The sequence below is a fragment of the Typopeltis vanoorti genome, chromosome 2, assembly GCF_054136105.1.
Source record: "Typopeltis vanoorti isolate ZY-2024b chromosome 2, IOZ_Tvanoo_1.0, whole genome shotgun sequence".
NCBI lineage: Eukaryota > Metazoa > Arthropoda > Arachnida > Uropygi > Thelyphonidae > Typopeltis > Typopeltis vanoorti.
The window spans coordinates 29,915,884-29,940,619 of NC_143550.1; the positions used below are offsets into that span (position 1 = coordinate 29,915,884).

Genomic DNA, 24,736 nt, shown 5'->3' on the forward strand with positions numbered 1-24,736 from the left:
AATTTAGCTTGGATTAGCTCTAAGGATTCTTTGAGTGGGACATTTGTGAATGAAGAGGAGACATCAAAACTGACCATTACGTCAGTGCATTTGAGTGTAAGGTTTTCTATGCTGGCTTTGAAGTGGGCAGAGTTTTTTTTATGTGTGAAGGTGTGTTGCCAGTATAGTGTGTGAGAGCTTTGGCGAAATGTTTAGCTAGTTTGTATGTGGGGAGAATCAGTGCCATGCACTAGGGGACATAATGACACATTTCCTTATGTATTTTTGGAAGTCCATAAATATGGGGGGGATGAAGTTAAATGGTTTTAATTTGTTAGTGACTTCTACAGGCCAAGAAGTGACCTTCTTAAAGAGCCTGTGGAGTTTTCTAATTTGTGAGTTGGTGGGATTGTACTCGATAGGGAAGCAAGTAGCCCGATCTAACAATAGAGCATTCAGCTTACCTGTGTAATCTTTTTGGTTAAGCAATACTGTGATTATTATTTCCTTGTTTTTCTTTAAATCTAGTAGAGGTTTAATTTCCTTACTGGGCATGTTAGGGCACTAAAGGCTTTTCATGGAATCAGCCTCAGCCCTAAGAAACAATCTAAACCTCAACAAATTTGGTTGCATGAGACTGCCCCAAATTTGGTAAACCTACATCAGAAGACCTTCAGCCCAATTGCCCAAGAATACCAACATTGCCTGCTAGGGGACATGATCAGGACTTTTAGGAGAAAGAATAGCTTCCTGCTTCGTCCTCATTTACTGTTTGTTGTACTTGCGTGCACATGTCTTGTTTTAAAGTTCCTGTGAAAATGTCAACTTGATGTTGCCGAAATATTGGATATAATGTAAATATTGTATATCCTAGTATACATTGTAATTTCCTTAAGCTATTTAATAAAAATGAATAGCATTTAGCAATGCTTTGGGTGCACCACTCCAGATGGGTGAGCAGTAATTCATGTTGTTTGGGTATATTTGGGATTTGTATGGCGTTGGTAGTGTTTCAGGTGAAAAGTAGTGTCTTGTGCAGGAAATTAGTTTTGGGTAGCTGCAGAACTTGTGGTTTTAAATGTGTTTATGTAATGAATTTAAATTCAGATATAAAAAATTTGGCAGTTTAGCATTTTTAATTTAATTTTTTTTTTCTACTTCTCATTTGAAATTAGAGTCAAAGTACATGCAATGTGGTTAATGCATTAGGATCACACTTGCAAATTATAATCTTGGCATAATTAATTGCTGAGAAGCTATTTAGAAACTTCACATTAAGTAACCATTTTTGTATTTTGGTGCATAGTTGCAAATTGTCATATTATGTTCTTTGAAATAAAACTCTCAAACCTAATGAGGATGGTTTAGCATTCACCTTGTTAATGTTTGCTACTGTTTAAAAGTATTAATTAAAATGCAAATTAAAACTAGCCAAACAACAGGTGCAGTTAACAAACAGTATACTGGCCTTAGCTGTTTCAGAAACATTCCCTCCCAACCATTTTAATTATTATATAATTTTTATTTAGAGAACTAAGGACTTTCTGAATAGCTTTATTGATTTCAGTACTTTAAATAGTGATTATCAGTTTCTATTGGGATTTTGTCCATAATTAATGACTATAGATTGCATCTAGTTACAAGAAATTTCATACTGAATGGTTTGAATTTTTTATAAAGTGCCATTCCAATCATTTATAGGTGACACCATCCACCCATCTCAACTATTGTTGCTTCAGTATTCAGATAACAATCATGAACAGGCAAGAAATTTTTGCAAAAGCTCTCTGGCGATCAGCTGACGCTGTCTGTTTTGATGTAGACTCAACAGTCTGCATGGATGAAGCAATTGATGAATTGGCTAAATTTGCAGGAAAAGAAAAAGAAGTGGCTGATTTGTAAGTGGTTTTAAATTCTTTTTATTAAATTTTTTCTTTAAAAAATTAGCAGTACTTTTTATGTATGAAATATTAGTTGTTTGTTCTCTAACATATAATTCTCGACTATAAATTTTATCATATTATAGAGTTTTTCTGCCAAATCTGAATCGGAACGATTCTCTCTCTCCCAGAAGTTTGGGAGATTCTTACCTTATGTAACCAACCAGGATAGCTTTTAATAATATTATTTATTAATATTCATTTCTAGCACACTGCAACAGTTTTTAATTGGTAAACCACTGACTGCTGTGTATACTTCTATTCCTGTTTCTTTGATTTGCTCGTTTCTACATCTATGCACTGATGATGTACTGTTATTTTCTATACGAAATATCTGTACTTTCATTTCATTAAAGTTAATTACTGTGGTTATTGTGTTATTTATTGTTTATAGATTATAGAATTATTCTTCTAAATTAATGGTCTTTTATATGATGTAGTTGTCTAAAAGAACTAAATTAAATTTTCATCAAACTATTACATTATGAGAAGTCATCTAATAATCGAAGTAATACTCAAAAGACAGAGTATGAAAATAAGCAGGAATTTTGAATTGAAATCAGCTACATCCTGAATGTAGAACAAGTAAAACATTTCAACTCTTTAAGCAAAATTGTTAACTAAATTTATATGACATAAGAGTGAAAACACTAAACCAGCTGTATGCAAGACAGTTTTTAAACCAATTTTGACTTATGTATCTGAGAGCTAGGTTAAAAATGAAAACACTGATCAAAGACTGAAGACCACAGATATGAAAATTCTGAGAAGATTAGAGACATGAACAGATAGCATCATAGTAAAAACAAAGATATTAGGAAGGAATTTGATGCTGTTATATTCTTCTTCTTTAGCAACAACAATTCCGACAGAAACTGTTAAATCAGGCAGATGAAATCATTCCATTTTTTCTATCCTCCCAAATCCTTCCTTCATAAACACTACCAGTATAGTTTTTTTTTTAACAATTCTTCTCTTATCTGGTATCTACACATTTTCTGTGGTCTTCCTCTTGGTCCCTTCCTTTCAAATTTAATCTCATGCATTCTTCTTGATATTCTTTCTAAATTCATTCTCATTAGATGTTCAAACCACTTCAAGCAAGAGTTCATAAGCATTTCTTCAACACTTTTTAGTCCTAAATTATTCCTAATGTCCATATTTCTTATTTGTTTTTCCATGTTTTTGCCAACATTGTCCTTAAAACTTTGATTTTCATTGTTTGTATTCTATTCATGCCTCTTTTTGTTAGTCTTCTACATAAGTCAAAATGGACAAAATGTAACTTGTAAATCAAAAGCTTGTATTTAAGTGGGATGTCACTGTCCCAAAGTACACTTACACTTTCGAAGAAAAAGTTTGGCCCAGTGAAATCCTTCTCATTATCTCCTGGTCTAAATTTCATCACTAGAAAGCATACTTTGAGATATTTGAAGTTTTCACTACTCTTCATATCTTGTCCATTGAGTCTAACATGATTAATATTTAAATCGTAGCTGAAATGTAAAACGGTGATGATCTTGCTGTTAATATGTATTCACAGTTCTGTGTTACATTGTTAAATTTGTCCAGTTTCTTTTGTGGCTCTTCTTCTGAATATCACCACATCTGCAAACACAAATGTGATAATTTGGCAAATTAAAATAAGTGGTGAAACAGCTGTTTTGCCACTTTGGCCATTAATCATATCTAGAACACTATTCATCACCACAATGAACAGCAGTGGAGATGAGGCACTTTCTTATCATGGTATGATCATTTAAACAGAATGGAAGAGGAAAGGTTTAGCAAAAGAAGTTTTTTTTTTTTTTACACTAGGGTGACAGGAAAAACTTTGAAGAAGACCAAGATCTAGATGTTATTAATACAGTAAGAAGTGCCTTTAGAAATATGGAAATATAAGATATGACAGTATTTGGAGGCCTGAGAGATATCAATAATTTTCCTCCAAATTAATCTATTAAGAAATTATTAATGATGTGAACTGAATAATAAATAACTCAGAATTTTTTTTATTAATTCTAGATGTATTTCTTTGACATTTTCACTGTTTTACATCTTCAGGAGGTTATTTAACATAAGTATAAAAAAACTGGCAAAAGAAACTAGATGTTTTCATTAATCACCATGTATCATTGAGTGTATTATGTGCAGTCTCTGTATTATTGTGTAAACTCTTGCATGTTATTGCTGGCACAGACGAGGTCTTGAATATGTTACATATTAATTAACGATTTCCAAATATCTTGAAGGATCAGTCCTTGGTTTCTGTTTAGTGTGCTTTTTTAAGTGAATGACCTTGGAAGACTTCTTAAACAATCTGTTGAAGTTATTCTCTTCTGAGTAAGGCATGAAGAATGCTTGCCAATTTACCATGTGATGTTTGAGGATGTGTGCTATGAGTCTGCTTTTTTTCTTCCCTTTGTTTTTAACATTACTCATGTTGTTGCTCCTTTTTTTTTTTTCTGATTTTGAAACTTCTCCCAGCTTGATCTACATCTTTCCACAAGAATACAGAATCTTCTCATACACCAGGTTGTTTATAAAATGAAACTTTGTCTTCAAGAGAATGTAGGAAACTTACTAAGGTATTAACTCCTTTTGAAGGCCGTTCTGATGTTGACTGACTTTATTCTTTGGAATATTTTTCTTGATGCATTGCCAATGTATGGTACAGATTTCGTGCCTTTTGTTATTAAATTCTGGGTTATCATGGGATGGTTCATCAGTCAAAAGTTTCTTGTACCTTTCTTCTAATAGTCATTTTGGAAGAACTGATTAAACAGAATTTGAAGTTTTTCTTTTCTTTTAATTGTATCATTTTTGAGTATATTCAAGTAAAAGTTCTAATTTTTAAGGTTTTTATTATACCTAATTTTTGTTGAGGGAATGAGCTTTCCTTTAGGTGTCCTGCCTGTGTGAATTTCTTTCCTCTAGACTTATGATGATAATTCCCCAGCGATGTTCTTGTTGATAAGGAAGTCTAGGAATGGTAATTCTCCAAGTATTTCTCCTTCTAATGTGAATTTAATTTTCAGATGGTGATTATTCAGTCAATATACAAAATCTTCAAGCTCTATGGGGATGTTTTCAAATGATAAAGATGACCAACATATCTCAACCAGAAATGTTGTTTTAAGGTCTTCTGAGCTAGCTACTAGCTCAAATTTTTCCATGTGTAAGTTGGCAATAAAGTTGCCAGACCATATGATTGGTAGTAAAATTTTCCTTTCCAAGTAGTGAATAAGGGTCAAAGCTGTATAACTGAGAGGAGACCTCCACATAGCCTTTAAAGGAATGCAGAGAACCAATTAGGGCTTCTGACCTAATGTCCAATCCTCACCTTCTCGTGGTGCACCCTGTTGGGTATCTACCTGGATACTGAACAAACGAGGATGGGTTGGCAATTTGGGATCTAGCTGACCAAATTGTATTCTTATTGGCTTAAACCAATATAGAAAATGACGGTACAACATGACAAAATTTCATGCCGGCTGGGGCGTCGCCCGGTTAAACAAGGCCCCCATTATTTTTGTCATGGAACCAGGGCGAACAGCGAAAAGTCAGCTACTGGAACAAATCTGAAAGCACACCCCAACTCAATATCACCAGCGTTAAAGATCAGTACTATCAACATAAGAAGCCTGAATGGCAAAGAAATGGAGCTAGCTGAGGAATTAGATAAGTACCAGATCGACATAATAGGGGTGACTGAAACAAAAAAGACAAAAACTGGTGAGATCTTTCTGAGCAATAAATACAAAATGTTATATTCAGGAAATGACAATCAAGGAAAAGGAGTAGCCATAGTTTTCAACACAAAATACAAGGCTAATCTTCTTGAATGGCAGACAGTCTCAAGTAGAGTGATGTGGGCAAATATCAGAATGGGGAATTGGACGATGAGACTTATTTGTGCCTATGGTCCCACAGAAGGTTCTACTAAGGTAGAAGTGGAGGAAGTTTTGATGCTTTAGAAAAAGCAACTGACACAATGAAAAAGGAAAGGTTGGTCCTTGTTGGGGATCTAAATAGCAGACTAGGAAATGATTGTCAGACATACAAAAATATTTTGGGAAAATTTGGAAAAAAGAGCAAAGCTAATAATAATGGCAAATACTTGTTGGATTTCTGCTCAGGACATGGACTGGTTATTACTAACACCATGTTCCAACATAAAATTGTGCACGAATTCACATGGAGAGAAGAGGCAAGGAATAAGAAAAGTCTCATTGACTATGTTATTGTTGATAGTGATGTTTTCTCCCTGGTGCAGGACACCAGAGTGTACAGAGGATTTGAAATTGGAAATGATCACTATTTAGTCTTGAGCAGGATAAAATTCAATTTCATATTGAAAAGAATAACATGTAAGAAAGTTTTAAAGCGAATAAAAGTTGAGCAGATGTGAACTGTAGACTAAAATACACAAAGATTGTTGAAGAAAAAATGAAAGAGTTTGAGAACAGGAATCAAACCTTGATGATTCAGTGACAAGCCTTGAAGAAAGTTCTGATTGATTCAGCTAGAGAGGCATGTGGTGAAGTTGTCTGCAAGGATAGAAAAATCAGAACTCCATGGTGGACACAGGAAGTTAAAGAGGCAGTGAAGGAAAAGAAGAAAGCATATCAGAAGTTCCTGGCAAATAAGTCAGCTTTTGCTCTTAGAGAATACAGAGACAAATGTAAGAAAGCTAAACACTGTGTAAAACTTGCTAAATAAAAGTCATGGGAGGACGTTGCCAAGAACACAGAAAATAAATATCAAGAAGGTGGTAAGATATTCTGGAGGTTGTTGAAGAAGCTTAGAAATGGAGGAAAGAGTGCTGTAACAGGGGTTAGAGATGATAAAGGTGACATGAAAACGGGAGAAAAAGATATCCTTGAAGTATGGAATAATTACTTCGAAAAATTGCTAAATGAAACAAGCAATGATAACACATTGGTAAAAAACACTCAACAGGCATACAGTCAAAAATACATATCCATACTAGAAGTAGAAAAAGCCATCAAAGGCTTGAAAATGTGGAAAGGCAGCAGGAGTAGATGATATACGACCAGAAATGCTAAAGTATGGTGGTATAAAAGTTACAGTGGCTGCACTGCATAGTTCAGAAGGCCTGGACAGAGGGACGAATTTCTGATGATTGGAGTAGAGCTCTAATAGTACCCATATATAAAAAGGAAAATAAAACAATGTGAGAATTACAGAGGTATTTCCCTACTGAGTGTTCCTGGCAATCTATGCAAGTATACTTGAGAAACGGTTGAGAAGAATTGTGGAAGAAAAGCTTGGTGAAGAACAAGCTGGATTCAGGCCAAATAGAGGCTGTCAGGATCAGATCTTCACTTTATACGAAAAACAGTTGAGAAAGCATGGGAATATAACAAAGATCTGTATTTAAGTTTTGTCGATCTGTAAAAGGCATATGACAGGATGCCAAGAGAGAAGCTATTCAATACGCTACGATTATATGGTGTGAATGGGAAATTATATCAAGCAACACTGAGTCTTTATTTGAGTTGCAAGTCATCATCAAATTCCTGCCATGTACCCTCAAGCGGTGTACAGGATATAATAGTACTACATGAAAAAAAATTACATCATTACTAACTTCCTATCTACAATTTTCCTCCAAATCAGTCTCTTACTTGTCAAGACTCCAACATTATCAGATCTTATATTTCTATCGTCTAAGGCACTTAGTACCATATCAATCCACCTATATCTTAGTCTTCCTCTGGGTCATTTTGCTGCCAACCTGGCAGAGAATACTTGTTTTGCTAATCTTTCTTCGCCCGTTCTGTTTAAGTGACCATACCACCTGAGATTAGCTCCGCTAACGCATTCCTGGATGCTGACAATATCAAGTTCTTTCCTAATATCCTCATTTTTAATATGATATTGCCATTGATGCCATCTGTTCACGCCTCTAATCTTTCTCAGGACTCTCATATCTGCGGTCTCTAGTCTTTAGTCAAGTGTTTTACTTCTGACCCAGCTCTCATATCCATAAGTTAAAACTGGTTTGAACACTGTCTTGTATATAGCTAATTTAGTGTTCTGACTGATTTCTCTCTTATTCCATATGAATTGATTCAATTGACTTCCCACCATACCAGCTTTGCTGATTCTATTGTCTATTCAGCAGTTAGAATTGAAGGAAGTACAGGAAGATGGTTTAATGTTAAATCTGGTGTGAGACAAGGATGTACATTATCCCCTCTGTTATTCATTATCTATATGGATCACATTATGAAGGAAAGTGTTATTAAACATGATATCAGAATTGGAGATGTTGATGTCAGCTCTTTGCTTTATGCGGACGATGTTATACTTCTAAATAAATCCGCTACAAGTTTGCAAGATTCCCTGACTAAATTGAATAACTGTTGTAATAGATATGGTATGAAGGTCAGCGTTAAAAAGATAAAGACAATGAAAACAGGTAGAATTGTTTAAAATGTCAACTGTGTTGTGAATAGGGAACATGTGGAACAAGTGAAACATTTCAGCTACTTAGGCACAATTTTTACTGAAGATGGTAAATTATTATTATTATTATTATTATTACGGATATCTCCATGGAGTCAGTAGACTCATCGCGGGAGACCCAAACTAGCAAAACAATATCTGTCATATCTCTTCTTGAATTCATTTACAGACGAAGAGCTCACAACTAAGTGAGGCAATGAATTCCACTCATTCACCACCCTCCAGGCAAAAAACCTTGTTCTGACACCTTTGTTAACCACACTCTTCTTTAATTTCCAGAGATGACCTCTTGTTCTTCCATCACTATCACACAGCTGAAACATTTCCCCTGCATCAATCCTATAAAAACCTTTTATTAATTTGAATGTTTCTATCATATCCCCTCTTCTTCGCCTATCAACCAATCTCTGCAATCCACAAGCTCTCAATCTATCAACGTAGGGAGCATTTTTTATATCACTCACCAACTTGGTCACTCTTCTCTGAATCCTCTCCATAGCCTCCTCATCTCCAAGGTATCCAGGTGACCAGACCTGAGCACAGTAATCCAAATGTGGAAGTATCAATGCTTTATAAAGGGGAATAATAACCTCTTTATCTCTGGATGTCAGTGTGTTTCTCAACAACCAAGTAATCCTATGTGCAATCTTTGGACACCTTAGCAATGTGTCCTCTGAACTTCATCTCCCTATCTACCAATACCCCTAAGTCCCTAGCCTCATCAATCTCTTGGAGTACCTTTCCATCGATGATGTAGTACACAGCTGGTAATCTTTTAATCCCAAAATGCATGACTTTACACTTTTCCACATTGAACTGACATCCATTTTCTTTTGCCCATTTTACCAGCTTATTTAAATCCTCCTGCAAACTTTCAACATCAGCTTGATTTTTTATTGCACTACACAACTTTGCATCATCAGCAAACAACTGAATATCTCCCTTTAAGCCGTTTTCTATATCATTTATATACAAATTAAACAACATTGGCCCAAGCACAGAGCCCTGAGGCACACCACTGGTCACCTGCCTCATTCTGGACTCGGCTCCTCCATACACCACCTTATGGTATCTCTCCCTGAGCCATTCTCCTATCCATATCACCAATTTAATATCCATTCCCATCTGCTCCAATTTGCCTAACAGTGTTCTATGGGGTATCCTGTCAAAAGCCTTAGCAAAATCCAGAAGTACCACTGTGTAGCCAGTTCCTTTGTCCAACTCGGTTGTTATTCTATTATGAATAGTTAATAGATTGCTAAGGCAGGATCTACCTTTAACAAAACCATGTTGGCCTCTATAGAGTATCATATCCTGATCCACCCATTCTTGAATTTTGTCTTTAACCAACTTTTCCAATACTTTTACCACTACTCCTGAGATGGTGATTGGTCTGTAATTCAATACCGCAGTTTTAGAGCCACCCTTATGCAAAGGAACCACTTTGCCTAACTTCCACTCCCTAGGGACCATACCAGAGTTCAAACTTAAATTAAATATCCAGGTAAGAGGGGTTGACAATTCATTTGCACATTCACGCAACACCCGAGCTGATATTCCATCTAAGCCTACCGCAGTGTTTGCATTTAAGTTTTGCAATATATTTAATACCTCTGATTCTTTAGCTTCAATTCTCACATTAGGTATTGCTATAGGTATAGAGATATCCTCACTTGGGTGATAGACTTTTGAAAAGTGATCACTCAGTAACTCGACTATTGCATCTGATTTTGTCACCTCAATACCATCAGCACCCACTAAGGTTATCCTTCCGAAGTCATTCTTCCTCTTACTTGCCACATAGCGGAAGAACTCTTTGGGATTACCCTTGATCTCTTTGGCTAAGGTCTTCTCATAATCTGATTTAGCTTTTCTTACTATGCTGGTAACCTTCCTAGCTTGAGCCTTGTACTGCTCATGGGTGTCCTGATCACCTTTCTCCTTGTAAATTCTCCATAACATTTTCTTTTTTTGCAGTTCAAGCTTGATACTACTGCTCATCCATCTAATGCCTGCCTTGTTTGACCTCCTGACCATGGGGACACAATCTGATATTGCTTTCCTCAGATACCCGCTGATTTTATCCCAAGCACTGCTAACATCTTTCCATTGCAATATGTTCTGCCATGGGATGGCTGCAAGCTCACTCCGAAGCTTGTTATAATTGCCTAACCTGTAGTTCCGTACATACCCCTTCTTAATAGAAAAATCCACAGATTTTGCAACCTCCCAAGTCAATACCACATGATCGCTTTCACCAACTGGAGGTAACGAGGACACCTTACTTATGCATATAACCTCTGAACCAATAACCAGGTCCAACACTCTCACACCACGTGTCCCTTCAGTTACGTGCTGTTTCAAGTAATTATCTCATAGAAGATGTATGAACTCCATTTCCTTTTTGCTACGTGATATTTCCTCCTTCCAATTGATATCACCATAATTAAAATCCCCCATAATAATCACTAAGCCTTCACTCATTGCACTAAGTTGCTGATGCATGAATTCAATATCTCCCCCGTACTCCCTGGCCTATAGCAGCATCCAACTGTATATTTGGTTGCGTTGATCACTATTTCGCACCAGACTGCCTCAAATGAACTCTCATTCACATGTCTATCATCATGATATACTACTTTCTTTGGCTGCAACACATCAGCTATCATCAACAGTATTCCTCCTCCTGTTCTATCTTCTCTATCCTCCCTGAAAATACTGTACCCATCACATTCAATTCCAGTGACCACATCTTCTGCTGACAGCCAAGTTTCACTAATGCCTACAACTTTTGGTGAGATTTCACTGACTAATGCCAAAAATTCTTCTCTCTTATTTCGAATGCTTCTAGCATTGGTATACAAAAATTGCAGATTCCCTCTAGATCTTGTACCTGCTTTAGAACTGATATATAAGTCACTAACTACCGTAGTCCTATGCCGATTTTTATCCCCTCTCGTATGCAATTTATTCTGCCTATAAGGATCAATAAATACACAATCAGTGCTAAAGTTTCTCTCTCTTACACTCAACCTTTTCAATATTAGTTTCCCTGCCCAATAACTTCAACCTGTTCAGAAAACAATAACTTCTTCAATCGCTTATGTCCTTCCATGTTAAGATGCAGTCCATCTCTAGCATACAACTGCCTTTTTCCTTCAAACACACTCCAAACATCAACAAACTCCAGACCTCTTTTTCTGCACATTCTTGCAATCATATCATTCATTATCATTGCTCGTCTAATTAACTCGTAATTGTCAAAACGAGGCAGCACACACACTATTCTCCCATTGACACTTTTCCTCTTCACAATATCTAATAATGTTCTTAAATCTTTTCCTACCCGATTTATACTACCTCTCAGGTCATTCGTACCCACCATAACTATCATCTTGTCTGCTTCATGCCCTCTCTTTATTGCTAAAGCCACTCTTTCTATTGTCCCATCAGCCAAGCACTCCTCATGCATACCACTCTCCATACCCTTAATCATAGAATCACCATATATTTTACCACTCTTAACTTCATTCAAGTCCACACTCATGGACTCATTCTCTACACTATTCAGCATGACTCTCCCAGCTTCATTACTCAACTCTCTATTACCCCCCCACTCTCACTACATCTCATTTCTTCTAGGCCACTTGTGGTTTTATTATGTTGACTCCCAATCACTCCCATACTATTTATTACTGAATCATTCACCAAAGACTCACCCATATGTAATCCTGTTCTAGTTACTTCAGCTAAAGTAATCTCTATAGTCCTAATTTCTCTGTTTAACACATTAAACTCAGCTTTAACTTCCAGTATCTCCTTACTGATCACTTCCACTTCCTCATGAAGAAGATGAAGGTCATTTTTCATTTTCATAAACTCCCGCCGAAGTTCTTCCGCTACGGTCCCGATGTCAGCTTCCATTCCTAAACGCTCCAGCCTATCCCGACACTTCTCACATACATCGACATTTTCGTTCTTCTCATTTTGCCAGACCGACCACAGATCCTTCACATTTTTCGGTGCATACATGTAGCAGTTTCCGCAACGCATCCATTGTGAAAAATCTAACGCTGAGCCAGCCTTTCGTGTAGTAGTAGAAGTCCTGCACGCCGCTGACGTACGTTTCTTGTTGGACGCCATCTTTACACGTTGATATAGTGAAACAAACGGCAGTGAAAACACAATATATACAACACAGTTCTAAACAATAATATCACTGAAGGACACTTGTTTCTAACCGATGCACAATTGCAGCACAATTTGTGACAAAAAGCCACACTATATTTAACTTTAAAAACACGTTTTCTAGACTAGCTAAACTCAACCGCCACATTTACCAAGGACACTAGCGCCACCACCTATCTATTTCCATATTTAATTTGGAAAATTAAATATGGAAATAGATAGCAGAATCAATAAAGCTGGTATGGTAGGCAGTCAATTGAATAAATTCATATGGAATAAGAGAGAAATTAGTCAGAATACTAAATTATCTGTATACAAGACAGTGTTCAAATCAGTTTTAACTTATGGATCTGAGAGCTGGGTCACAAGTAAAACATTTGACCAAAGACTAGAGACCGCAGATATTAGAGTCCTGAGAAAGATTAGAGGCGTGAACAGATGGCATCAATGGCAATATCATATTAAAAATGAGGATATTAGGAAAGAACTTGACATTGTCAGCATCCAGGAATGCGTTAGCGGAGCTAATCTCAGGTGGTATGGTCACTTAAACAGAATGGGCGAGGAAAGCTTAGCAAAACAAGTGTTCTCTGCCAGGTTGGCAGGAAAATGACCCAGAGGAAGACCAAGATATAGGTGGATTGATACGGTACAAAGTGCCTTAGACGATAGAAATATAAGATCTGATAATGTTGGAGTTTTGACAAGTAACAGACTGTCAAGACTGTTTGAAGGAAAATTGTAGATAGGAAGTTAGTAATGATGTAAATTTTTCACGTAGTACTATCATATCCTGTACGCCCCTTGAGGGTACATGTAAGGAATTTGATGATGATGACAATGATGGAAGGTATGTGTGATGTCAGGAGGAAATGTCTGGGATCTCTATTGATTCTTCTGCAAAGACGTTGTTAGATCCTAAATCAGTGGTTGCCAATGGGGTCGATATCGACTCCCAGGGGTTGATATAACATTTTTTGTGGTCGATAGAAAATTATAAGACATCATTGTATGGGTAATATTTAATTCGGTTAACTTGGATTACCTCCATCTTGAATGACAACACAATTAAAAGTGAATCGTGGGAAAAGTGATATGAATAGGACCTGGAAGATGGAGTAAGGTCATGAAAATAGTTACGGAAGCCAATCAAGTAGGCCAAAATGACGTATTTACCAATAAACCAATGTCCGAGGTTCCCGCCGAGATTGCAACATGTGCGCGGTTGCTATTTACTTATACTTACATGTATTCGATCCTAGTCTCATTTTTGAAATACATGAGTAGGTATATTATTTATACTTATTACTTTTGCTCAGTGACTTCAATTTTAATTATTTTGTTACAACCGCAGTAACCACAATGGCAGCTTTAGATTCTAAAAAGAAATGCAGACAATATTCGTTAGAATATTTGAAACTTGGGTTTATTGCTTCATTAAAAAACGAAACGAGTCCTATGTGTCTTTTTTGTGAAAAAACTTTTAGTAACGATGCAATGAAACCAGCAAAAATGAAAGATCATCTTTAAAGACTCCATCCCGATAAGAAAGATCTTGACTTTTTTAAAGAACTGAAAGATAAATACACACATCGACCAACTATAAAATCATTTATGAAAGCACCTGACGATAAACAAGGATTAACAGCCTCCTACAATATTTCTTTTAATATAGCAAAAAAAGGAAAACCATATACAATTGCTGAGGACATTGTTATACCTGCAATCAAAGAAGTAATTGAAACCATAATGAAAAAAGATTCTGGCCCTGTTTTAAAACGCTTACCCTTGAGTGCGAATACCGTGAAAAGACGTATTGGTGCAATGGCTGAAGATGTAGAAAAAACTGTAGTATCAGAACTCAAAAATAGTAAGTTCTCCATTCAACTTGATGAATCTACATTCGATAGTTCTTCTATTCTTATGGCTTATGTAAGATATTATAGTAAAACCAAACATCAAATTATTGGCGAATTTTTATTTGCAAAATATCTTGAAAGTAATGGAACGGGGTTGACAATTTTTCAGCGATTGGAGGAATATTTAAATAAGTATGATATTCCATTTACTAATATAACAGCAGTAGCCACAAATGGTGCACCTGCAATGGTGGGCCGTTATTGAGGTTTCGCTGTCTTTCTGTTAGAAAAAGTTCAAAGTGTACGTACTATTCACTGTGTGTTACACCAAAACCATTTGGTGGCAAAAACTCTCAGTTACAAACTGCATGATACTCTAAGAGTGTGTATTAAATCTATTAATCAAATAAGAGCTCATCCTCTTAAATTGCGACTGTTTGCCAAACTTTGTGAAAAAAATGAAGAAGTATCAAACCAATTAATCTTGCATACTGAAGTAAGATGGTTGTCTAGTGCTGCAAGTCTACAAAGATTCGTTGAATTGTTCGGCTCAACCCTATGGTTTCTTACAGATGTTAATTTGTTTTTGAGTGATGAACCGAAGAGAAATAAGAATCATATTTTCTACTTGGCAGACTTATTTTCAAAATTTAATGATGTACAGATCCGTCTACAAGGTAAAGATGTCATGATTATTCAAGCTTGGACGCTTCTTTTAGGCTTCCAAGCTAAATTAGCCTTATTTAAATCATCATTGTTACGAAAAGATTTTCAGTACTCTTCGAATCTACGGCAATTGGAAGTAAAAGATGAAGACTTAAAAATATACACAAAACATCTTCAAAATTTGAGCGATGATTTTAAAGTGCGCTTTGCAGATTTTGAAAACATGCACATTCCAGATTGGGTTATCACGCCATTTTCTGCAGATATTAAAAATATCGAATGTAACTTACAAGATGAACTTATTGAATTATCAGTTGATCTTGAAGCTAAGACGCTTTTTAAAAATAGGACTTGAAGTTACTTTTGGACGAATATAAATGTTGTAGAAAAATATCCAAAACTTTCTGAAGTGGTACTCCCCTTTTTGCTTGCATTTCCCAGCTCGTACATGGTTGAATCTGGTTTCGGCCATGTTAATTCCATTTTAACAAAACAAAGAAATAAGCTAGATATAGAATTCCATGGCGATTTAAGGCTGAAACTTACCAATTTTGAACCAAACATTGCTAATCTTGTCAAGAGTCATGAAGCACAATCTTCACATTGACAACGTTAGTAAATTGTATACAAAGTTAATAAAAGTCTTATTTTCATATATATAAGGAAGATTGTATTATTGTTATTTTTTATCTACATTAAATTTTATATTTTCTATATTATTTATCCCTCCTATGAAATTTGTAATGTTAAGAAGGACGTCAGAAACAAAAACGTATCCCTTTGACGTTAAGCCAATATAATAATATATAGTATATATTATATACTATATTATACATACAATAAACACTGCAACTATAAAATAAACAATGTAAAAACTCACATAAGCGTCTTTTTTGCTTGTCCTATTATAATTACGTAATAGTAAAATAGAGGGGGTCGATAAAAAGTCAAGAAACTCTTGAAGGGGTCGACGGTCAAATAAGTTTGGCGACCTCTGTCCTAAATGAAGGATTCTTGGAAAGAAATCATTCATTTAGGGTCTAACATATAAAAATTGCAAACATAGAGAAATACCTGCACATCAGTTGTAATTAAAAAGTGAAACTTCCTCACTTTATGTAATAATATGTAATAATGTCTATATTTATTACAAAAGTCACAAGGTTAAACAAGATAGGTGTGAAATGGATGAATGCAGAGATTAAGCAGTTTTTTTTTTTTTTTTCTTTTTCTTTTTTCCCATATATATAGAGAGCACAGTGTGTGTTGTGAATGTATTTAAAGTATGGTATGTTGAGTTATGTGAGTCTGACTCTGTGGAGATCTGAGGTTAATAATAATAAATTAAATTCTAATGGTGCAGAAGTTTTTTTGTTATATCTTCAGCATTTGGAAATAACATTTTTTTTATTTTTATTTAATCATGCTTTAGAGGATACTTGATGTAAGTGGCTATACCTGTTTCCAGGAGATAAAAACCCACCACTCCCATATGAGGCCAGTTAACTCGCTTCACTTAAAACCTTTGTAAATGTCCTTTTAGTTCCTCGATAGCATTTGAGCCTAGCTTTTTTTTTTTTTTTTTTTTTTTTTTTTTCCCCAGCCATAGGACAGTTTTGCTACCGACTTTCATCTTTAACAGTAATAAACAGTTGGTAACATGGACTCTTATTTGATATGGATTTTTGTATTTTAAAATTAATTTCAAACACTCGTATCATTACAGTTATAATGAAAAATAAGCTAAAATATCTTTTATTTTTAATAGTATTTGTGTATGTGTTCATAGTATATTTTAATTTTACCAGAACACAACAAGCTATGAGAGGAGGAACAACATTCAGGGAAGCCTTAGCCCAGCGTCTTGAACTTATTCAACCATCTGTAGCAATGATGCAGGATTATCTTCGCTTTCACAAACCTCGCCTTACTCCTGGAATCAGGTATTTTAGGTTGCTATTATGTATTTGTGATAGTCTTAAAATGTTATTTTTAATATTTGGGAATACAGTAGAATCCACTTATTGTGATCATAGATAATATTATCAATCGTCTGTTGTTATCATAATCAGTTGGTCCCAAAACACATCATTTAAAATGAATTTAAAATAATCTGTCTATTATAATCAAAGTTCCAGTTATTGTTATCAAAATCCTCAAATGTTTAGCCTTTTGCATCTCAGAATTCTAAGAAATAAGGGTTAATCAGGAGAAAATTTGACAAAGAACATTTGAAATCTGACTTTTTTTGTTAATTTTCCTTTAATCTTATTCTTCCTTAAATCTTGCATCTTCCAGGCCAATGCAGGTGGATAATCTTAATCTTTCGTAAATCTTAAATCTTCTAGGCAATTGCAAGGGGGGGGGTATAAATATAGTCTAATTGTGATTTTTTTAATTTATTTTCATGCTCTCTTTCAGTAATTGAATTTGACTTTAAGTGCTCGTTAAAATATTCCTTAGCATTATTGCAGGAGCAAGTAAAAAATATAAAAAGATTTATCTTTTCAAGAAAAGTAAAGAATTTTGGAGTGCTATAAGGTGCCCAAAATGAGTCGGTGTAGTGCAGCTGTACATTTAAAAATTTCACAGCCACTCTTGTGTAAGATTTTAAAAAACAGTTCAAACATTGAAACTTCAGCTCTTACTAATGAGAACATGGATCAGAAGAGAGCCCGATCTGGTAAGGATACTCAAGTTGAATCAGCATTAAAAATTTGGTATAGTAATGTTTGTGAAAAGAATGCTTTGATTAATGGGCTTTTGATGCATCAAAATGAAGAAGAACTTGCAAAAATAATGGGCAAAGAAAATTTCACAACTGATGGATGGTTTAACAGGTGGAAAAAGCGAGAGAATATTGTGTACAAGCATATTCATGGTGAAGAAAAAAGTGCTGATTTTTTATCAGCTGATGTGTGGATTAAGACCGAGTGGCCAAAATTATTGCTGAATATTCTTCCGAGGATATTTACAATGCAGATGAAACAGGACTCTATTTTTGTGCAGTGCCTGAGCATACTTATTTCTTTAAAAATGAAAGTACTAAAGGATTTAAATTTTCAAAAGAGCTAGTGATAGTTCTTTGTTGTACTAATATGAAAGGTGAGAAACGATAGCTTCTAGTGATTGGTCAAGTAAAAATCCTCAGTGTTTTAAAGGTGTCAAAAGTTTGCTTGTTGACTACTGTTCTAGTGCAAATACTTGGATGACTAATGACATTTTTAACAATTGGTTAGTTAAATGGGATCTTAAATTAAAGCGAAAAATTGTCTTGTTAGTAGACAACTGCACTGCACACACACAAACAATTTATTGTTAAAGAACATCAAAGTAATTTTCTTGCCTTCGAACACTACATCATTAATTCAACAATGTGACCAATGCATCATACGAGCTTTTAAATCTTATTATCATAGGGAAGTTTGTGCAAGAATTATAGCTGAACTTGATTATATAAAAGACCAATCTGATGCAAGTGCAATTTAAAAAAGATTTCCCTTCTTGATGCATTGCATTTGATAGCAATGTCATGGAAGCAAGTCTCAGAGAAGACTGACGAAAACTACTTCCAAAAAGGTGGATTTTTTAAGACAAACTCTGAAACTCCTTCTTCCGAAGAATTTGAATATCTTACAAATGAAATTTTTGATAAAACCTCAGACAGAATTTCAAAAGAAGAATTTGAAAATTTGTTGGATGTTGATAACAACATTGAAGTGGTGGCTTCAATGACAGTGTTCGGAAATATGTCAAGCTGCTTCCGATGAGAACTTTAAACTAATAGAAGAAAGTGAGCCTAATACAGTATAGAAGAACAAATTTTAGAAGCTCCTCCAACCACTGCCCAGTTGCAAGAAGCTCTATGAATACTTCATCATAGTGTGCAACATAGAGCAACAAACTTTGAAAGGCATCATGAGTATGAGCAATTTATTTATGAACCACTATATTCGAAGACACGGCAGACAACACTAGATAAGTTTTAAAAATAAATTATGCAATTTTTTATATTCTTTGCTTAATGTTATCAGCCGTTTATTGTTATCAAATAGTGGCTGTCCCAAAGTGATCAAAATAAGCACCATCTACTGTATTATGTATTAGTGGCTTATGTGGGATGAGAATTTTTACATTATATACATTATTGTCATATTCCTCTTTAACATGTTGTTCAAGGACATGTAAATCTATTATGAACAAGGATGTGTAACTAGGCTTTGTATATACCTAATTAATGCTATGATAATGAATTGCATTTACTGTAGCCCCCTCTTATGTATAGATTTTGGAAATAATGTCTTCAAAATTTTTGCCCGCAGTAGGAATATATGACATTGTCATAGTTGACAGTTAATAAAACAGCCACTAGTTTGCAGTCATGGATGCATGCTCAGTCATGTGTTAATATGACAAAGAGATGCAACCCTGCTATGCACAATAATGCATTTGGAGAGAGATTATAATGAAGCGATGGATGGTTGACTGTAGCAATTTTTTGCACATCATTGTGCATGTGGAACTGTGTTCAGCATTTTTAGTATTGTTATAGCAAGTCAGTTTGTTATAATTGTGTTTGCTATAGAGTTGACTATACTTATGTTGGGTATATGAGACAGGGTTAGTGGCTCCCTTGTTTGAAGGTTAAATGTGAAGGCTTTTGAAATATGGAATTTTAATGTATTGTGGTCTTCTCGACCAAGGACTGTTGTTACCTTTAATCTCGATACAGTCTTATGTTCATATGAAATGCTGTGGTATTGACATCATGACACATTAAATATTCCATTGCCCTTGGTTATTTAATTAGTGACCATCAATTTGGATTCTGACATTCTTGATCTATAGTGCATCTTCAATTTGTCACCACTTCACTCCATGGTTGGGCACAAGCCATGGAAAAGTGAAGAGAAATTGAAGTGGTAGCTGTATACTTTCATGGCATTTGATTGGATTTCATGCAGAGGCTTGCAATTGGCTAATTACCATCTTATGGTCTACCTTCTACTTTTGCAATGGTCATTCATAATGTGTAACGGCAGGTGGTACCCTTTCCTGCCGTTACACATTATGAAACGGCAGAAAAGGGTGCCACCTGCCATTACACTTTATGAATGACCATTGCAATGGCAGGTGGCACCCTTTCCTTGGTTTTCCTACTGATACCAGAGTTCCTCAGGACTTTGCTTTCATTCATTATCTTCCTTCTTTATATGAACAGCTTTCTCTCAGCAATAAATTCTATCCATAACTTCAGCAAACTGTACAGTTCAGATTTTCAAGATATAATCTTGATCTCCTTGCCATTCTTTAGTGGGGTAGGATCACTTGTGAAATTCAGTACAATCAAAATACAGACCTTTTATTTCTCATAAGAACTTTGCTTCAGTTTAACCATACCTTTTTTTTCTAATAACCCAGATCATTAAGCAAGATTAGATTTGTCTGTAGTGTTTCTTAGAAGAAATACTTTGCATCCTTAGCCTCTTCAGCCTCCAAAAAAACCTTTTTCACTTAAAACACTACTTTTTGTCTGTTCATTCCAAATCCTCTCAACCTGCAATTATTGCCGTATTTGAGTAGTACATTAAAACCTTTCTAAAATGCTCAATACTATTCAGAAGAGGGCAGTCTGGATTCCTGGTGGCTCCTCTCTGAGATCAGTCACTTTCTCACAGATATACTGGGAACAGTAGAAGAGAGGGGAATGAGAGAGAGTTATGTGAATGATAGAAGAGGAGAGAATAGGATAAGTGGAAGAGAGGGAATGAGAGAGAGGTATGGGAATAATAGAAGAGGAGAGAGGGAATGGTGAGAGGTGTAATGTATGGTGACTCAATGATTAGTGTTGTGCAAGATAGGATGCGTGAGGAGCGTTTGCCTGGAGGAACAATTGAAAGTGTGGCTATGGCAATTAAGAGGGGTGAAAGGGTGGATGAGATGATTGTGATGAGAGGAACAAATGACTTGAGAGGTAATGTAAATTGGGCAGCGAGAGATGTGAGATTCTTGCTTGAGGTAGTACGAAAGAAGACGCAGAGAGGAAAGATAGTGTGCTTGTTGCCTAGGTATGATTGTGATGAGCTGAGCAGAAGAGCAGTCATATTGAATAACATAATAGCTAGAATGTGTCAGAAGAGAGGATTGGAATATGTGGATACTTGGACAGCATTTGAGGACAGAGAGGAATTGTATGCGAGAGACCGCTTGCATTTGAATGAGGAAGGATGTAGGCATCTGGAGAGATTGCTGTTCTGAACGAGTCAGTGTGTCAATGCAGGGAAACTAGAATGCCCAAGTGGATGGTAGCAGGGGTGGCCTCTTGTGGGAAAAGGTACTTGGTAGAAGAGGGGACAGCATCAGGTAGCGCTGAGCCCAGTGGAGTCTAGAGGGGATAATGCTGGGTATAGAAATAGTGGCATTTTTATGCTTTATACTAATGCCAGGAGTATCCGGAATAAAGAAGAGGAATTGGTGGTGCTGATAGCATTAGCTTGGCCAAAGATTATTGGAATCACTGAGATGTGGTTGACAGAAGATTATATAATAACAGCAATAGAAGTAGCAGGGTACAGCATTTTTCTGCAGGATAGAAAGGAAAAGCGTGGTGGTGGAGTACTGCTTATGATAAGTGACGACTTATGTCCTCTAAGAGTGGACATAAGTCGTCATAATGGAGGCTTTGGAAGGTAGTGACACTAATGATTTTGAAAGCATAGGGGTAGAGATAGGCAAGATCGGATATTTAGTGGGATGTTGCTACAAACTAAGGAGCACAGAGGGTGGGGACCAGGAGATGTTTAGACAGTTGAGCTTGGCAAGTGCAAGAAGAATGATTGTTATGGGAGATTTTAACTACAGCAGTATAAACTGGGGAGAGGAAGATGCATGTAGCAATAAGGGAATGGGATTTCTAGAATTCTTGAGGGACAAATATCTTAGGCAACATGTAATAGGGGGAACAAGAGGTTCAAGAGTTTTGGATTTGATCATAGCATCAGAAGAGCTGATAATAAGTGAGATGACATCTATCCCACCAGTTGGAGAGAGTGACATTGTGGTTTTGACTTGGAAGATGAATGGACATTCAGGAGTATCAAAGAGACGGAAATATATGTGAAATTATAAGGCAGGTGATTACAATAGTCTTAGACATCAACTTGGGGAAGTTTCATGGAGGGAGGAATTGGAAGGCCAGGATATCATTAGTGCTTGGGAAATTGTGAAGGAATATTTGTTAGCAGCAATAGTAAGCTGTATTCCACAAGTGAAGAAGAGGATACAGTTTGGTGTAAAGTGGATGACAAACAATATTAAACAGGAGCTGCATGTGAAAAAAGAGGCTATGGAAGAGAGATAAGGAGACAGGTAAAGATGCATGAAGAATATAAGACACAGGCCAGGAGAGTGACTAGTATGGTAAGAAAGGCGAAACTGGAATATAAGAAAGGATTGGCCCTAAGATCCAAAGAAACTCCTAGGGAATTTTTTAGCTATGTGGCCAGTAGGAGGAGAAATGACTGTGGAAGAATGACATTGTATGATAAAAATGAGAATAGAGTGACTGATGCAGAGGACATAGTGGAATTGTTCAATAAACACTTTATTAGTGTATTTCATCCTGGAGAAGTAAATTTTAATATTAGAGGGATAGGGCAGGTTTAGAGGTGCAGGAGAAGAACATGTTCCAAATACTGAGTACTCTGGGTGTCAGTAAAGCTGTGGGACTGGATGGTATTTCACCACGAGTTTTGAGAGAATGTGCTATGGAACTGACAGCTCCATTGACCTGGTTTTTCAATGAAAGTCTGGCTACAGGAAAGGTGCCCAGGGAATGGAAGGAAGGTAAGATAGTGCCATTGCATAAGGGTGGTAGCAGACTGGAAGTGTCTAATTATAGGCCAGTTTGTGTCATCTGTAGTTGTTAAGATCTTGGAGAAATTAGTTAGGGACCGTATACAACATTGGGCAGATGAGGGTAATGTTATCTGTGAGAGTCACCATGGATTTGTGAGGGGGACACTCTTGTTTTAGTAATATGCTAGCCTTTTATAATAAAGTTACAAGAGCAGTAGATGAGGGAAAGGCATATACTGCCATTTTCTTGGATTTAGCAAAGGCATATGTCAGGGTGTCACATGATAAGCTGATATTTAAGTTGCAGCACATGGGTTTGGATGTCAGATTGGTCAACTGGATTCAGAATTGACTGTCCGATAAGTATCAGAGAGTTGTATATGGTGGGGCTGTTTCAAGGAGGCAGAGGGTTACAAGTGGTGTCCCACAGGGCTCAGTACTGGGACCTATATTGTTTAACCTTTATATCAATGACATTGTCAGTGGATTGCCGATGAAGTGAAGCTGGGAAGGGTTATTAGTGCAGATGTGGTAGTCATGCAAAAGAATTTGAATAAGCTAGACAGATGGACAAATGAATGGGGGGTGTCGGTTTAATGCAGCAAAATTTAAGGTCTTGAGGTTTGGGACATATCGATGGGATGCTGCATACTCTATTGGAGGAGATATACTGGAAGAAGTAGGGGATTCAAGAGATCTGGAGTTGATGATTGATAGAAACCTGAAATTCAAGGGACTTATTGCAATGGTGGTGAAGGTAACACAAAGGATTGCTGCAATAATGAGAGGGACGCTGACCTGCACAGATAAAATAGTTATCATTCCATTGTATAAGACCCTGATCAGACCACACTTAGACTATTGTTCTCAGATTTGGTCCCCAGGATTGGAAGGTGATAAATTAACTGTGGAAAGGGTACAGAGGTGGATAACAAAGACAGTTTCAGGACTGTACAATGTTAGTTATGAGGATCAACTGAGGGAATGTGGACTGCAGAGTTTGGAGGATAGAAGGAGAGGTGATATGATTGAGACTTTTAAATTGTTGAGAGGTGGTTACAGGGTTGACACTGGGGAGTTCTTTCGCTTGGTTGACCAGCGGGAAGGAGTGATGACAAGGGGTCATCCCTGGAAGTTACGAAAGGAAACTGTGAGCAAGAGGGTGAGGAGTGGTTTCTTTGCACGGAGGGTGGTTGAACCATGGAATACATTGCCTGATGGAGTGGTGAGAACGAGAACGGTCAATGAGTTTAAGGGGTGGTATGATAGACTTTGTGTTTCCTAAGAGGGACCTCCCACGTTGAGTCTTGATAAAATTGTGTTTCCTAGGAAGGACCTCCCGCGATGAGTCTTTTGACTCCTTGGAGGCCTAAATAATAATAATATAGTCCTATTCTGTAGGTATTTTTACAAGTAGTGTTCTGTTAAACTGGCCACCATTATTCCTCCACATAATTTCAGAATGCCAGGGCATAAGTAGCTGGTTAATGTGCGTTTACTATCTGACTTCAAATCTACAGAATAAACTTTTTTTCCCCATTTTATCTATTGTTTTGTGGCCTATCTTACCAACAGCTATTTTAGAAATATTACCACCTACATTCACCTCAGGACACTCATACAGTTTTGCAATCTTGCAAGTTATAGATTATTTTATACTAAATGATATAACCAATGTACATGTGAATTAAAATTTTTGCTTATGTTTTTCACTTGCAGTGGAAAAAAAAATTGTCCTCTTGATTTGTTTTG

The 24,736-nt window shown here is 36.2% G+C and overlaps 1 protein-coding gene across 3 annotated transcripts in view; it reads left to right on the forward strand.

Moving 5' to 3' along the window:
- LOC150108902 (phosphoserine phosphatase-like) overlaps positions 1–24,736 on the forward strand; it is a 70,784-nt gene that overhangs the window by 28,847 nt on the left and 17,201 nt on the right. For all 3 annotated transcript variants that reach the window (XM_090410834.1, XM_090410827.1, XM_090410833.1), the window contains exons 2-3: positions 1,681–1,877; positions 16,936–17,070. In XM_090410834.1, the coding sequence (XP_090266960.1) occupies positions 1,735–1,877; positions 16,936–17,070 (278 nt within the window). In that variant the 5' untranslated portion in view covers positions 1,681–1,734. The remainder of the gene's footprint in view (positions 1–1,680; positions 1,878–16,935; positions 17,071–24,736) is intronic.